The sequence below is a fragment of the Ananas comosus genome, linkage group 11 (genome assembly GCF_001540865.1).
Source record: "Ananas comosus cultivar F153 linkage group 11, ASM154086v1, whole genome shotgun sequence".
In the NCBI taxonomy this organism is placed as follows: Eukaryota; Viridiplantae; Streptophyta; class Magnoliopsida; order Poales; family Bromeliaceae; genus Ananas; species Ananas comosus.
The window spans coordinates 7393109-7411272 of record NC_033631.1 but is presented as its reverse complement, the minus strand read 5'-3'; the positions used below and the strand labels follow the sequence as shown (position 1 = coordinate 7411272).

General features: G+C 43.7%; 1 protein-coding gene across 1 annotated transcript in view; it reads right to left on the bottom strand.

The window, feature by feature from the left end:
* Positions 1-18164, bottom strand: part of LOC109717321 (two pore calcium channel protein 1) — a 104784-nt gene that overhangs the window by 37197 nt on the left and 49423 nt on the right. The window contains exon 11 of the mRNA XM_020243045.1: positions 16841-16913. Within this exon, the coding sequence (XP_020098634.1) occupies positions 16841-16913 (73 nt within the window). The remainder of the gene's footprint in view (positions 1-16840; positions 16914-18164) is intronic.

Genomic DNA, 18164 nt, shown 5'->3' with positions numbered 1-18164 from the left:
CTTTGCATTTTCGAATGGATAGCTCCTTAGTGTCTGCCACCACGAATGACGCACCTCACACGATCGATAGATTTTGGCCGTGGAGTAGTATTCATGATTCAGATTGGTATTTATATGTATATGGGTATCAGGTATTGCGGGTCCATGGCTTCCAATAGATGCGAGCACCTACTGTTAATTACCCCCGTGGCATTGGGGCACCTTCGATTAAGAGACCTTTATAGATGGGATGAGATGAATCGTGTCTTGGTTCATTGAATCCTAAGTATATGTATTAGGATTCAGTTGGATTTGAGATTGACTAGGTCCTAAGTATATGTGTTAAGACATNCTAGTCGATATTAAACTCTATGTATTAGAGTCTAATTGGCTCTAAGTATATGTCTTAGAATGACCAAACCCCAAGTATATGTATTGAGGTAGGTCGGATTTAATATTACCCGAAAGTAGAGAGTGGCTAATTCCTGAGTGTATGTATCAGGATTAACCGAGTTTAATATATTTTTCACTCTAATTATATATGCTAGAGTGAGGATCTGACTAAGCCCTGAGGTATTATGTTAGGCTTCGTCAGATTTGATTTGCATAAGCTCTAAGTATATGTATTAGAGCTCGATCGGATATGAATTTCACTCTAGGTAAGTGTGCTAGAGCAAAAAGGCTGACTAGACCCTAAGTGTATGTATTAGGGCTAGTCGAGCTTGATTTGACTTCCACTCTAGGTATATGTGCTAGAGTAAAAGGTTGACTAGACCCTAAGGATATGTGTTAGGGTTAGTCAGATGAACTCTAAGTATATGTGTTAGAGTTCGAATGAACTTGATATCATGTGATTGAATTCTAAGTATATAGTTTAGAACTCTGTCGATTTTGGAGATATTTTGCCTTAATTATATGTACTAAGGCGATTGACTTAGCCCTATGTATTAGGGGTAGTCGATATAGTTCATGAGAATTGAGTATTGGCTCATGAGATTTGGTTCATGGATATGGTTCATGAGATTTAGATATTGGCTCATGAGATTTGGTTCATGGATATGGTCCATGAGATTTGGGTATGGTTTGGTGTATGGCTCATAGGATGGGATGTGGTGTATGGTTCATGAGATTTGGTATATAGTCCATGGGATTTGGTTTATGAACTTTGGTTATGGTTTATAAGGTTTGGTGTATGGTCCATGAAATTTGGTTCATGAGACTTGGTTCATAAACATGGGTATGGTTTGGTTCATGGTCCATGAGGTTTTGTATATGGTTCATGGAATTTGGTTCATGAGATTTGGTTTGGTTTGGTTTATAAACTTGGATTATGGTTCATGGTTCATGGTTCATGAACTTGGTGTATGGTTCATGGTTCATGAACTTAGTGTATGGTTTATGAGTTTAGTTTATGAGGTTTGGTGTATGAGATTTGGTTCATGAACTTGGATATGTTTCATGGATGAGGTTTATGAACTTGGCTCATGGTTCATGGTTCATGAACTTGGTGTATGGTTGTATAGTCCATGAGATTTGATTCATGACTCGTGAGGTTGAGTATGTGGATCGGGTTCATGAGCTTGGACATGGTGCATGAGCTTTGGTGTATGAATCTTGATTTATGGACTTGATTCATGATTCATGAACTTGGTTTATGGTTTATGAAGTTGGGTATATGGGATTTGGTTCATGAACTTGGATATGGTTCATGGGTGAGGTTTATGAACTTGGCTCATGTATTTTGGTTTATGGACTTGATTCATGATTCATGAACTTGGTTTATGGTTTATGAAGTTGGGTATATGGGATTTGGTTCATGAACTTGGATATGGTTCATGGACTTGGTTCATGGTTCATGAATTTGGTTTATTTTGGTTATGGGCCTTAATTCATGAACTTGGGTTATGATCCGTGGTGTTTGGTTCACGAACTTGGGTAAGGTTTATGGATTTGGTTCATGGTTCATGAACTTGGTTTATGAGTTTTGGTTCATGAGACTTGATTCATGAACTTGAGTATAGAATTTGGGATTTGATTCATGAACTTACGTATGGTTTAGGTTCATGAGCCTAAGTTGGAAGTTGGATTTGGGTTTTGGGTTTGGATTTGGATTGTGGACTTGATTTGGTTTGGGTTTTGGTTTTAGGTTCAGGTTTCGGTTTGGATTTTGGTTTTATTTATAGACTTGGTTTGGGTTGGGTTTGGATTTTCTTTGTGGAATGGGTTTGGCTTCTTTATGTGGACTTTGTTTGGGTTAGGTTTGGATGTGGACTTGATTTGGGTTTGGGTTTGGATTTGATTTGGGTTTTGGGTTTATTTGTAGACTGTATTTGGTTTTGGGTTCGGATTTGATTTGGTTTTTGGGTTTGGGTTTATTTGTGGACTGTATTTGGCTTTCGGATTTTTATTTGGACTTCGGGTTTGGATTTTTATGTGGACTGGATTGGGCTTTGGGTTTGGGTTTGGGTTTGGATTTGATTTGGTTTGAATTTTATTTAGGTTTTGATTTGGGTTTTATTTGGGTTTATTTGTGAACTGTATTTGGTTTTGGAGTTTTTATTTGGACTTTGGGTTTGGATTTTTATGTGGACTGGATTTGAATTTGGTTTGGATGTGGACTTGATTCCAAGGTTTTAAGTGCCCGTCGGCACGGGCCGTATCTACCGTGCCGTACCGTGCCAACAAGTTAGCGGCACGATACAGACCCCGTGCCGATGGCACAATTCAAAACCCTCTATTTTTTAAATTAGTTTGTAATTTTCTCAATAAAGTCAAAAGATGTGATAAAAAGATATAATAAATAGTTAGAATATTTTGTTGCTAAAGAAAATAAATATTTCACAATATTATGTGTCGGCATACAAGAATTTTTTTGACCGGCACGCAACGGTATGGCTCGGCACGAACCGTGCCGTACCGTGCCGGCAAGTTTCCGGCACGACCCCGTGTCACGGCACTTAAATCTTTGCTTGATTCGGATTTGATTTCGTATGTGAACTTGATTCGGATTTGGTTTGTATGTGGACTTGATTTTCTTTTCAATTCTATTTCGGATTCGAGGCAATCCTCTTTTGATTTTGCAATTTGGTTCGGATCCGAAGAAATCCCCTTTTGATTTTGGTTTGATTTGGGGTTCGAAAAAATCCCCTTTATGATCTCGATTTGGATTTGGGGTCCGAAGAAATCCCCGTTTTGATTTCGATTTCGATTTGGGGTCCGAAGAAATTTCCGTTTTGATTTCGATTTGGATTTGGGATCCAAAGAAATCCCCGTTTTGATTTTCCAATTTGATTTGGGGTCCGAAGAAGTCCCCGTTTTGATTTTCCAATTTGATTTGGGGTCTGAAGAAGTCCCCTTTCGATCTCGATTTGGATTTGGGGTCCGAAGAAATCCCCATTTTGATTTCGATTTGGATTTGGGGTTCGAAAAAATCCCCGTTTTGATTTTCCAATTTGATTTGGGGTCCGAAGAAATCTCCATTTGATTTTGATTTGGGGTCCGAAGAAATCCCCGTTTGATTTCGATTTGGGGTCCAAAGAAATCCCCGTTTTAATTTTGATTTGGGGTCCGAGAAAATTCTCGTTTTAATTTTGATTTGGCGTCCGAAGAAATCCCCGTTTGGCTCTAATTTGGGGTCCGAAGAAATCCCCGTTTTGATCTTGATTTGGGGTCCGAAGAAATTCCCGTTTTGGTTCCAAATTGGGGTTCGAAGAAATCCCCGTTTTAATTTTGATTTCGGGTCCGAAGAAACAGGGGATCAAAGATTCCCCCCCTCTTCTTGCGATGCTGCAGATGACGTCGACGAAGTTGATGACGGTGGCGTGGATCTGTTCGGCCATCGGATTTGATTTGACATTTTCGAAGAAATGTTGAAGGGTCCGAAGAAACGGAGAATCAAAGATTCACCTCCCCTCTTCTTTCGAAAGTATCAAACCGTCGGTGTTGTAGATAATGTCGATAAAGTTGATGACGGTAGTGCGGATTTGTTTGGCCGTCGGATTTGATTTGACATTTTCGAAGAAATGTTGGCGGGTCCGAAGAAACGGGAAATCAAAGATTCCCCTCCCCTCTTCTTTCGAAAGTATCAAACCGGTAATGCTGTAGATGTCGTCAGTGAAGTTAATGACGGTGGCGTCGATCTGTTCGGCCATCGGATTTGATTTGACAATTTCAAACAAATATTGAAGGGTCCGAAAAAACAGGGAATCAAAGATTCCCTTCCCCTCTTCTTTCGAAACTATCAAGCCATCGATGTTGGGGTGGTCGCGGCAATGTAGATCACCCATTCCATCCTCAACAATTTCGAATGGGGTATTGAGAGATCCGAAGAAACGGGATGCCATTGGCTCCCCCCCACTCTCCCATCGAAGTCATCTAGACGGTATGGATGATTACGGTAGCAGGACCAAAAAAAGAAAAAAAGGAAAGGGGAAAGAAGAGAGTTTTTTTTTTGTGTTTTATTATTATTTTATTTTCTTTCTTTCTCTTTTTTTTTTTACGACCTGTTGATGGATTGGATAAAACGGCTCAACGATCTCTCCTTCTTTCCGCGGCTCGGCGATCTCTCCTCTTTTCAGCGGCTCGAGTGATCTCTCCACCTTTCTGCAGCTCGGCGATCTTTCCTTCCTTGAATATTTTGTACGTAGGAATGTGTGTAGCAATCTATCTTCTTTTTTTCGTAAAATCGTATCCTTCGACGTTTGATTTGCATTCTCGTATTTATAATGGGAGGGGCGGTGAGAGATATTTTGAAGGATTCGAAATTCGAAATTGAATTTTGAACAGGTTGTTGTGATTGGTTGAAAGATATTTGGGATTGGTTGGGAATTCAAAATTCGAAATTGAATTTTGAATGAGTTTTTAGATAGTTGGAGGGTATTTTGGGCATTGGTTGGAAATTCGAAATCGAATTTTGATTGGGTTGTTGGAGGATATTTTGGGAATTGGTTGGGAATTCGAAATTCGAAATTGAATTTTGAGTAGGTTGTTGGAGGATATTTTGGGAAGTGGTTGAGAATTCGAAATTTAAAATTCAAAATCGAATTTTGAATGGGTTGTTGGATGGTTGGAGAATATTTTGAGAATTGGTTGGGAATTCGAAATTCGAAATTCGAAATTCGAAATTCGAAATCGAATTTTGAATGATTGTTGGAGGATATTTTGGGAATTGATTGGGAATTCGAAATTCGAAATCGAATTTTGAATGGATTTTTGGATGGTTGGAAGATATTTTGGGAATTGATTCGAAATTCAAAATCGAATTTTGAATGGTTGTGGAAAATATTTTGAGAGTTGGTTGGAAATTCGAAATTCGAAATCGAATTTTGAATGCGTTGTTAGATGGTTGGAGGGTATTTTGGAAATTGGTTGGAAATTCGAAATTCGAAATCNAAATTCGAAATCGAATTTTGAATGCGTTGTTAGATGGTTGGAGGGTATTTTGGAAATTGGTTGGAAATTCGAAATTCGAAATCGAATTTTGAATGGGTTGTGATTTGAAATCGAATTTCGAACAGATATTTTATAGAATGTAGATGTAGGTCGTCGTTGATCAAGCCCGCTTTAATTTATTGGGCCCAAATGATAATATTTAATGGGCTGGAATGAGGCCCTTTTTTTTTATTTGCATGGACTTTCATGAGGCCCACCAACTCATATTTATGAATGGACCTATTGTATATTTGAACTATAATTATTGGCCCAAAAATTTAATGGTTAACACGAGACCTATTAAGATTGTATGAACTCGAATCTAATCATTTTTTTTTTATTATGATTTGAATTGTTTCATCCTATATAAGTATTATTTTACTGCAAACAAATTGCCCCCCACCTTTTCGACGTAAGAGTTCCGCGTGCGACGAAAAGGTGCCCCTCTTTTCTTTGTTCAAGAGATTTTTTTTTTTTTTTATAGCTCTGGTCTCTGGGGGTAGGGCACTATCTATGGAGCTACGCCCTTGCCTCGCGCCGCCGCGCCGCTCACGTGCGAACCTGTAAAACCCCAAAACAACGTGGGGTGAGAACCAACTCCATGGTTCCCAGTGGGTACGGCCACCCAAGGGAGGAGCTCGACCAACAGGTCCAAGGGAGGCAAATACAAGTTAGTCCAATAAACAGATAGATATGTATATCATAAACATGCAACTAACTTTACCTTGCTTTGCCTCACAACTGCAATGATGTCATGCTATATACAACAGGAATATATGCAACAACTAGTAGAATTATTGATTCTACAATCAATCTCGCTAATCTTAGCTCATGTCATCCAACTCTAAGGTTTCCACTACCTTAGGTTATCACATTTACCACTAGCCCTCAAGGTTCTATCTACCTTATTCCAGCTAGCCACCCGACTCGGCCTCGAGTCAATCAACAGCGGATAATCCGCGCTCTGCCCGGCTCGAGGTGAAGGATCCTGTCGCATGCACCTCAGCCTGCAAGCCAAGAACCACATCGCCCAACGGTCCGCCCGAAGGTCCGTGCACCGTGGTCAGGGATCCGTTAGTGGGAGAGGAAACATAGCCGCGTACACCCATAGCCAAGATCCCCGATAGGGAGAGGAACATGCCGTACACCCTAGCGCTCTTTGTTCTTGCTTAGTCATAATCCTCAAAGTTCTTTCCGGTGGGAGAGGAACATCGCCGCATACACCCGCGGTCCAAGAACTATTGAGTTCACAAGTACTGGGATTCCGGAATCGACTTCACAAGTCAAGGGTCCATATCCAACCCTATACTATTGACCTATCTGGGTCCAGTGCACTTTCCACCCTAGGTCCAACTGACTCTAGGTCTAATGCCTCAGTTTCACAACCTAGGTTTACCTTAACTCTAGGTTCAGTTCTCAACCTATGTTCTTTAACACTAGGTTAGATGCCACACACCTAGATCCCGACTCTAGGTTCATACTCAACCTATGTTCTTTAACACTAGGTTAGATGCCACTCGTTATTTATCCTAGGTTCAACAACGCTAGGTTCAATATCATCTATGTTCGACCTATGTTTATTAACACTAGGTTAATGCCACTCGATCTACTTGATATTCTATTAGTCATATCGAGTCCATATGCACATGCATCTTATCCAACATGCTCACATGATGCTACATGCACCTAGCATACATTCCAATGCACACATACATTTCATTTGCATTATCAATAGCATGCATTCTATATCATATCATTTTACATGGATCTACTTAGCATTTACATCATATTACTAACATGCATTAGCTACATGAATCAACCACATGCTTTATTTACATTTATATGAATCATCATTGATTCTTAATCATCTTGGACATAAAGGGCGACCTAGTCGCTTCGGTAAACACAACCCACCTTAACTCGCGTTCCGATTGCTCGTCGACACTTGCAATCGGCCACCCGCGGCACTCGGCACCCGTTTGGGCCCGATCTCACAGTTGCTCTCCAAGAGCGCGTCGCTTCGCCGTTTCAAGTGCTAACGATCTTCGCCTCGCCGTTACGATGCTCGGGACCCGATTTCACGATTTATGAACGTCGCCTCGGCCCTCCAGGCGGAAACGAAGCTCCAAGCATCCGTTTCTTCAATATCTTTGTAACGGCTCGTCGGATTGCCGAACCGTCTTCGCCAACATGTTTCGTTACCTTACTAAGCTTGCTCTAATAGTGAGAGGAAGAAGAAGATGATGTTGGTGATGATGATCCACTTCTTCTCCTCCAACTTCTTCTTCTTCTTCTTCTTCCCTTTCTTCTCTTCTCCTTTCTTCTTTACGTTTAGAGAGAGAGAGAGAGATGGTGTGGAGCTGAGGGAAATGAGAGAAAGAGAGAAAGAACCCTCTCTATACACTCTCATAATGCCCAAAGTGCCAATAGGCCCCTCAAATTTCATTTTATTACATTGCCCCCGCGTGGACCATTTTTTGTATAGGGGACCGGTCCCTTGACTTGGGGGACCGGTCCCCGTAGGTCCAGAATTCCAGCCTTTAAGGACTTAGCCAAATTTTCAGCTTTTTCACCGTTTCTTCTCCGTTTTCGCTCGTTTTCGCTCGTTTGACCTCCGATTCTTTTCAAATCGAACCGAGACTCTCCAAACATATTTTCGAGCGTGTTTTCATCATCTTTCCATCCATGCTAGTGCCGGATTTGGCTCACGGCCCAACATGGCCTTTCGGCTCCGTTTTAGCGCCTACGCGTACCGAAAACGCCCGAATGCTTCCGGACCTCACCGGGACCTCACCGAAACCATTCAAATGGTCTTCCAACCAAATGTACACCGTAACTTCATGATTTTAGAAGTCCGATACCTTACATCCTCCCCTCCTTAATAAGAGTTTCGTCCTCGAAACTAACTCACCTCAAACCCAATTCACACCCTAATTCTCTTTATTGAGTGACAAGGGGTACAGTGCACTTTTGCATCTCGGAGTGGCCTTTCGCTCATTGGAACTATCCGAAGGCCCACTACGGAGGACGTGAGACTAAATTCGCTCACATTTGCTGTGTGTAAGTCCAAAAGTGCATTACGGGTCTCCGTCATTCTGGGTGGTAGCGCAAGTCGAAACTCAACGACTCTACGCGCTCCAACACCATTCACTAACTGGCCCACTAAGGCCAAACCACTTCCTTCGAGACCGGGACTACCCGCTATCCTCATGGTGTGGAGCTATCAAGAACGCACCAATAGTCATATGGTCCACCACCACGACACAGCACACACGGGTAAGCCCTCTCGAATCACCTGAGTGTCAACAAAGCGGCGCTCCGCCACTTTGGCTATCCAAGAGTTCGTATTTCTCATTTACGACTCTTCGTCACTTTCACCATCCCTCTAGGGGTCACACTCCAATTCGATCACCAATATCGCTTAGAAGCAATATCATTGGTGCATCGACCCACTGCGAGTGCTCCAATCGCATTTGGATCTTTGCTCTATTGAGAGATGGCCTACTCCGGCGCATCTCGAATCTTAATCCATAAAAGAGCATTATCCTCAAGCTCTCCAACCCCTCCAACATGACCCAGCCTGCCTGGGCAAATTTCATGCTCGGGGACCGGTCTCTCCCTGCCTGGGACCGGTCCCAGAGGGACCTCCTCAATCTCACGTGTTCGGGAACCGGTCCCTCTGGCCTAGGGACCGGTTGCCTCGCGCTTGCCACAGCCCTCAGCCTCGGGGCAACCGGTCCCTCCCTCCTGGGACCGGTCCCCGAGAGCAAGCTCGCGTAGACAACGTTCGGGAACCGGTCCCTCCCGCCAGGGACCGGTCCCCGAGAGCAAGTTTGCCAAGTGCAAATTCTTGCACTATTTGCTCTCGCGGACTCCATTGTAATGCACTTTTGGTGCATTTGACTTCTTCGGCTTTCACGAAGCACCCCCACTCGACAATTAGTCGATTTTGAGTGAAGTCCAACTCTCGCATTTTGAGAATTCACTTCCCTTGCACCAACTCCTCCATGGAGTTATCGGCTAAACCGATTACGTCGGCTTCCACAGGTGGACCAACGGTCACCAACACCACGTAGGCCTACTGCCTAAACCCGTCGCAACTACGCATAGCGTCCCTCGCTCGCATCGTAGACCTAATCATCATCAGGCGACATTCTCATTGGAGAATTCGCACACACTCCAACCAGGAGCAACCAAGACCCCAAACCACATCATGTCCTCGGGTTGGGTCACCACACACTCGGTGTGTCCTCAATCTCACGATCTAACACGTGGCATTCCACGTACTCGGGTCCAAGCTTGGACTACCGTCCTGACCAATCTCTGTCCTACCCGTAGGTACCGGGCCGCTGCCTCTCGCAGCTGACTGCGCCTGCCCAATGGGCCCAGGCTCCACAGTCCACAAATGGTCCAGGCACGGATCGTCCCCAAGCACTACCCGTCAACGTCGTCCTATACGACATGCTCTACAGAGCTACACACTCTACCGGCTCCTAAGTACCTAGTGCGAGCCACCAGCCCTCACGAGTGATCCATGGCCCGCTTCACACTTAGCCCTGCTGAAGTGCTACTGCCAATTCACTCGACCGGCTGAATCGAAACCGCACTCCACGAGTATCTATACTCGAGCGCTCCATGCCTCTACGACGTCTCACACGAAGTCCAGCATCAGGGAGCTTAGCCCATGCGCAACGGCCACACGAGTAACAACTTGTCCACCTCAATTCGAGGTACTACTAGGCCCACAGGCCAAACTTGGCCTCAACCAACCGCACTCTCAACAGTGATTCGACTCTCCCTGTTTGATCTACCGAAATAATATCCGAGATGCTCAGGCCACTCGGGTATTCGCAACGTCACGGTGCAACTCTCGCAATTCGATACTCATTGCCTTGAGAGTCGCTCCACCGTTTCACGTTCACTACGAGTCCCATTCTTCGTCCAAGAACCATCGCTAGCGATTTGCTAGTCCCACTTGGCTCACTACCTGCTCCAGCAGGCGCCACACTCCTACGATGCAAGCATGCTCGGGTGCTTACCTACCCAACCACTCGGTCCCTACTATGCAATATGTAATTCGGAGGTGCTAACCATATGATAAATGCATGCAATGCATCCACTTGAGATTACGCAAAAGCATATGCTTATGTAATTAACTCGTACCTGCAACGACATCATCGATGGCAGCAGGTTCATCAACCTGGGTCGCATATCCATGGCCACTAGGCGCTCACCGCGAACCCTCCGGTTGCATTGTCCTCAACGGCCGCTCCCCCGACCATGCCGCAGGTGGCACACCTGCAGGCTGTCCCAGAGAGGAATAGGCCGTCGCCAGCATCAAGGCCTGGCTCTTACCTTGTGGGCACTCGTCCCGCATATGGCCGGGCTGTCCACAATGGATACACCGTCCATCACGCAGCGCACATCGCCGCGCCTGATGGGAACCACCACAAATCACACATCCGGAGGAGGATCGGGTAGAGGATGACCTCGAGCGGTGTCTGGAACTCGACTGACCACATGAACCACTCGATAATGGCCTCGCCCCTCCTCGCTCATGCCTACGAGATTCGCGCTCCTCACGCACGAAAGCCTCGCCATGCTCTGCCCACAAACCCGATCCAACACCTCAGCAAAGGTTGTGAGCTGGAAGATTTGCACCCTCCTGTAAATCTCCGGTCGGAGTCCACGCAGGAACCAATCGGCCCTATCCTTGTCATCCCGTATCACATCCGGAACACAATTCACGATGCGTGAAAATTCCCGTTCATATTCCCTCACGGAGCGGTCTCCTTGCCGCAGCTTCCTGAACTTGTCCCGAAGCTTTCTCCTCTCAGTGTCGGGGAAGTACGTATAAAACACTAATCCCCGAAATTCATCCCACGCCATAGGAGGAAGACTAGGCGATCGATCCCGTCGAATGCCTTTCCACCACGCCTTTGCTGATTGCTTCAAGCAATGCACAGCTAGGGGCACCTTGTCCCGCTCCAAGGTGTATAGCTCCTCGAAGAGCGTTTCCATGGAGTCAATCCACATCTCCACGATCCACGGATCGACATTCTCTCCATCGAAGGTAGGCGGATCAAATTTCCTGAAGGTCATTAGGGCCGCCAAAGTCCGTTCTTTCTCCGCCTCCAATTCTACAGAACCAGGGGCCGCTGCCCCCGAATCCATCGCGACTCCTGTCGGTACACGGCACGCTGCTACCGGCGCAGCCGCCGCAGGCTGTCGTGTCAACAATTCATGGAGCTCCTTGATCTGCTCCTCCTGTCGCTGCACTATGCCCATGAGCGTATTCAATTGCTCGCGGAGCATCGGGTCTCCGCTCGCCTCAGCTTGCTCAGGAACACCACTTGTCCCTTCCCGCGCCGATCTGGATGAGGATCGCCTACGCGGTGCCATCGCTTCCTGAAACACGACAACTCGATTAGTTCTCGACCAACTTGGGTCGAACACGAGACCACTAACAACGGCTCAAAAGCCAATCAGGCGAAAGTCACGCGAGGGCATCTATTCTCATCACTAGGTTTCATGTTGTCGTACGCCAACATGAACATCCTCGGCTGAGAATAAACCACACCTCAAGTCTACCTCTAATATCCGTCTTAGAGGTTTACGACACAACCCAATCCATTAATCTTTCGCCACAAATCATAAGTCCTCGTCTCTCACGAACCTTATTCTCCTATGGTTTACTATCCTAGGTCTCCTAGGTCCAGCTAAACCATTTCCCATTCTCTACTTTATGCTCTGATACCACTTTATCTGTCACGCCCCGAGACCGCTCCCAATTTGGTCCGGTTCGGGCACGCCGACAGACCGCCGAACGGACAGAGTTTCCCCTGTACGTCCTAGGCGTCGCAACAAGTACAATACAAAGGTTCCAACCAGGAACAGTACTCAGCAAACAGAATTGCATCAGGAAGGTATCAATCAACATAAACACATCCTATGATATTACATCCATTCATTTTACATCACAATTCCATTACATTCAACTTCCAATACAATTAAGTTATTACAACATTTATTGATTACAATTTGATACATTTGCTTGCTTTCATTTTCTATACCCCTAAGCTACGTCGACGGGGTACTGCTAGCTCTGGTCTCTGGGGGTAGGGCGCTATCTATGGAGCTACGCCCTTGCCTCGCGCCGCCGCGCCGCTCACGTGCGAACCTGTAAAACCCCAAAACAACGTGGGGTGAGAACCAACTCCATGGTTCCCAGTGGGTACGGCCACCCAAGGGAGGAGCTCGACCAACAGGTCCAAGGGAGGCAAATACAAGTTAGTCCAATAAACAGATAGATATGTATATCATAAACATGCAACTAACTTTACCTTGCTTTGCCTCACAACTGCAATGATGTCATGCTATATGCAACAGGAATATATGCAACAACTAGTAGAATTATTGATTCTACAATCAATCTCGCTAATCTTAGCTCATGTCATCCAACTCTAAGGTTTCCACTACCTTAGGTTATCACATTTACCACTAGCCCTCAAGGTTCTATCTACCTTATTCCAGCTAGCCACCCGACTCGGCCTCGAGTCAATCAACAGCGGATAATCCGCGCTCTGCCCGGCTCGAGGTGAAGGATCCTGTCGCATGCACCTCAGCCTGCAAGCCAAGAACCACATCGCCCAACGGTCCGCCCGAAGGTCCGTGCACCGTGGTCAGGGATCCGTTAGTGGGAGAGGAAACATAGCCGCGTACACCCATAGCCAAGATCCCCGATAGGGAGAGGAACATGCCGTACACCCTAGCGCTCTTTGTTCTTGCTTAGTCATAATCCTCAAAGTTCTTTCCGGTGGGAGAGGAACATCGCCGCATACACCCGCGGTCCAAGAACTATTGAGTTCACAAGTACTGGGATTCCGGAATCGACTTCACAAGTCAAGGGTCCATATCCAACCCTATACTATTGACCTATCTAGGTCCAATGCACTTTCCACCCTAGGTCCAACTGACTCTAGGTCTAATGCCTCAATTTCACAACCTAGGTTTACCTTAACTCTAGGTTCAGTTCTCAACCTATGTTCTTTAACACTAGGTTAGATGCCACACACCTAGATCCCGACTCTAGGTTCATACTCAACCTATGTTCTTTAACACTAGGTTAGATGCCACTCGTTATTTATCCTAGGTTCAACAACACTAGGTTCGATGTCATCTATGTCCGACCTATGTTTATTAACACTAGGTTCAATGCCACTCGATCTACTTGACGTCCTATTGTCATATCGAGTACTATAGATATCCACATTTCATCTCGCATACATTCTATGATGCCAATATGCATTTACTATCTAGCATGAACTCATAATGCTAAGTGCAACTAGCATATATTCCAATGCACACATACATATCATTTGCATTATCACTAGCATGTATTCTATATCATATCATTTTACATGGATCTACTTAGCATTTGCATCATATTATTAACATGCATTAGCTACATGAATCAACCACATGCATTATTTACATTTATATGCATCATCTATATGCCTCATTTACATTCATATGCATCAACATGGATTCTTAATCATCTTAGACATAAAGGGCGACCTAGTCGCTTCGGTAAACACAACCCACCTTAACTCGCGTTCCGATTGCTCGTCGACACTTGCAATCGGCCTCCCGCGGCACTCGGCACCCGTTTGGGCCCGATCTCACAGTTGCTCTCCAAGAGCGCGTCGCTTCGCCGTTTCAAGTGCTAACGATCTTCGCCTCGCCGTTACGATGCTCGGGACCCGATTTCACGATTTATGAACGTCGCCTCGGCCCTCCAGGCGGAAACGAAGCTCCAAGCATCCGTTTCTTCAATATCTTTGTAACGGCTCGTCGGATTGCCGAACCGTCTTCGCCAACGTGTTTCGTTACCTTGCTAAGCTTGCTCTAATAGTGAGCGGAAGAAGAAGATGATGTTGGTGATGATGATCCACTTCTTCTCCTCCAACTTCTTCTTCTTATTCTTCTTCCCTTTCTTCTTCTCTTCTCCTTTCTTCTTTACGCTTAGAGAAAGAGAGAGAGATGGTGTTGGGGTGAGGGAAATGAGAGAAATAGAGAAAGAACCCTCTCTATACACTCTCATAATGCCCAAACTGCAAATAGGCCCCTAAACTTTCATTTTATTACATTACCCCCGCGGGGGCCATTTTTTGTATAGGGGACCGGTCCCTGGACTTGGGGGACCGGTCCCCGTAGGTCCAGAATTCCAGCCTTTAAGGACTTAACCAAAATTTCAGCTTTTTCACCGTTTCTTCTCCGTTTTCGCTCGTTCTCGCTCGTTTGACCTCCGATTCTTTTCAAATCGAACCGAGACTCTCCAAACATGTTTTCGAGCGTGTTTTCATCATCTTTTCATCCACGCTAGTGCCGAATTTGGCTCACGGCCCAACATGGCCTTTCGGCTCCGTTTTAGCGCCTACGCGTACCGAAAACGCCCGAATGCTTCCGGACCTCACCGGGACCTCACCGAAACCATTCAAATGGTCTTCCAACCAAATGTACACCGTAACTTCATAGTTTTAGAAGTTCAGTACCTTACAATAAGCCTTTTAAATTATAATGTCTCTTGGTATTCTGCTATACTAATGTTGGCCATGTCGACATATATTTTGTTATAGATACTAGCTTCGTCTCTGTATTGCGCCTTCGGATGCTTGCGCCTATCCGCGCCTCTTTTCTGTATTTGCGCTTTCAAGTGTCTCTGTTCTGTATATGCACTTTCGGGTGCCTCTGTTCTGTTTTGCGCCTACGGGTACCTTTGGATTTCGCCAACGGATCACACAATATAGTTAGTTACCGGAGACTTAATTGTTATTTCGTTTATTTGCTGAAAGAAAAAATACTTTGTAATTTCATAGTTCCTATTTGATCTGAATTTTAAATTCCGGTAATCACTATTTTCTGAAATTTTGTAAATTAAAGACTAGGCGCTTAAATTAATTTTTGTATATATTTATTTGTATACTTAATCCGACTAATGTGGTGTATGGTTGCTTACTCAAGCAGCAACGAGACTGATTTGCCCTGCAGGTGCGGGGGCGGGGACGGGGCCCTGCATATTTGCTAATTTAGCAGGTATGCAGCGTCTATTACGCCTCGGGTTCGCGGCGTGACAGTGCAGAACTATAAATCATAATAACAATAAAAGCAATAGCCAGAAGGAAATATAACTGATAAACATGTTAGTATATTGTATAACATAAGAAGCCAAGAATTATAATCCTACAAAATAATGTTGCAGCGAAATAAAAAGATCTTATGCTAGAGGTGTCTTTTCTATGTACAATTCATAAAAGTCAGATGACAAGGACAATGCAAGTTTGACCTAGTTGCATTAATGGACATACGCGTCTATTCTGAAAAAAGGCATGAGTGTGAATCTATGATTTTTGAATCAAGAAGAGTATTTCTTGGACCAGTCTTGCCCAGCTCGAGCTTTTGCCATGGTGTCACTTGAGTAAAGCTCTTCAGAAAAGTTGAAAGCTATAGTTGGAAGGAAAAGCTCCAGCTTCTACATTTGAAGATTTTGAACAGTTTTTCCTATACAACCTCAAAAAAGAAGAAAGCTATAGTTCAAAGAAGAAGTTCTAGCTTCTGTTTTTGAAGCTTCTGAACTTTTGCGGCTTAGAAGCTCAACTCAGGTTAGACCGTTAGAGCCCCTGCAGAAGCTCCAAACACTTAGTTTGCTGAAGTATTGACTTTTTAGCCTTGATCAGTTTTCTTGGAAGCCAGGCCAAGTAGCCATTTAGATCTTTTCATAACTCCAGGTTTGCAAGATGAAAATAAATAAATAAATAAAGGGAAAACTTCAAAAAACCCCCCTGTGGTTTCACACTTTTTCATTTTAGTACCCTGTGGTTTGAAGTATATCAAGTTAGTACCCTGTGGTTTCTCACTTTATCACTTTAGTACCCTGTGGTTTAAAATGTATCAAGCTAGTACCCTGTGGTTTTGCACTTTATCACTTTAGTACCCTGTGGTTTCACACTTTATCACTTTAGTACCTTGTGATTTAAAAAACTATAGGGTACTAACTTGATACAAAATTAAAACCACAGGGTACTAAAGTGATAAAGTGCAAAACCACAGGGTACTAGCTTGATACATTTTAAACCACAGGGTACTAAAGTGATAAAGTGAGAAACCACAGGGTACTAACTTGATATANATTTTAAACCACAGGGTACTAAAGTGAAAAAAATTGAAACCACAAGGGGGGTTTTTGAAGTTTTCCCATAAATAAAATCAATAAAATTATTTTCACAGAAGGAAAAAAAATCTCACAAATAAATAATATTAATAATAAGAAGGTAGAGAAAGAAAAAAGGTTGCATGTGTACTGAAAAGATGCATGAATAAATAAACGAATGTACACAGGAGTAGAGGACACAAACACACATTGAGAGGATACCTTAAAATCACCACTATGATCAAGCTCGCTGAAGATCAATTCAAAATCTTCCCTTGAAGTTTTAGGCAAGGACCTAACAGGAAAGAAAATATATCAAGGAAAAGGGAAAACAAATTATCATACTGCAATGATAAGAAGTAATAGCAGATTAAGCAAATTAGGTTGTGCAACCAAATAAGATAATTGGTTGCATTTAAAAAAACAGATGCCATGCTGCAGTAACCTAGGCAGTTGATGTCCACAAGGAAGAAAAAAAAAAAGAAAAAAAAAAAAAAAAAAAAAAAAAAAAAAACCTAAAAATGCAGCACGACATGTTTCTCAATCACCCAATAATTGGCAGAGTACCATTATAGGAAACCCGAAATGAAGACTGATTTATATTTTAGCTAGCATAATTTCGTCACCACTCAATTAATCTAATATGCCTAGAATTGTAAGTGGCAAATAAATTTTAATTCTTGAAACTTAACAGGAAAATAAACTCATAAACACACAATACAATACTCAAATAAATCCACTATCTCGCTCTGAAATATTTCAACGGCCTCATTCAAGCTCTATCCAGTAGTCTCACCACTCGATGTCTCTTATCAGAACAGGCATCTTTGTTGGTCTCATGTAAACCAATTCCTTTTGGCTGTCAAGCAGGGAGGTGGATGTCATTTTCCTGAACTTGCTTGGTTCCAACCATTGTCCCTTCAGCAACACATCTCATAGCAGACCAACATTTCACACATAAAAGCAGCCGCCAGGAAGGCTTGAAACGGGTAGGGTCTAAAACAAGGCCCATCCTGACGAACCATGTTCAGGCTGGATTTCCAGTGTCCAAAACAAATGCTTGGACTCAAAGCAAGGCCTTAAAAATTAGGCTCACAAAAGTTTCAGGATGTTTGGCAATTAGCGTTTGCTTTAGACAACCCCAAAACTTGACCACCTCTTTGAGCATTCCTGTCTAATTTCTTCACCTAGATTCTCACTGCTCTTGGTACATACCTTTCATTTCTTAAGAAATTTTATATAAAGCAAAGCATGTCATTTTCTAAAGTATACCAATTAACTTTGTGCATATTGCTGTTTTTCAATTGGGACCAATTATATTGGACCAAATAATGGCTGGGTTGGGCTTTGGGATTCAACCACGGATACAGGCAAGGCATCATGGTTACAGGGGAAAAAAAGAAAAGAGAAAGAAATCCCAAAATAAAATTTTGTCAGAATGGTTTCAAGATTGGGGTGATACTTTTCGGATCCAACTGGGTTCCAGCCCTACTAGGGAAGAGCATATCTTTGTTTTCCAAAGCAAGCCAACTAACAACAAACATAT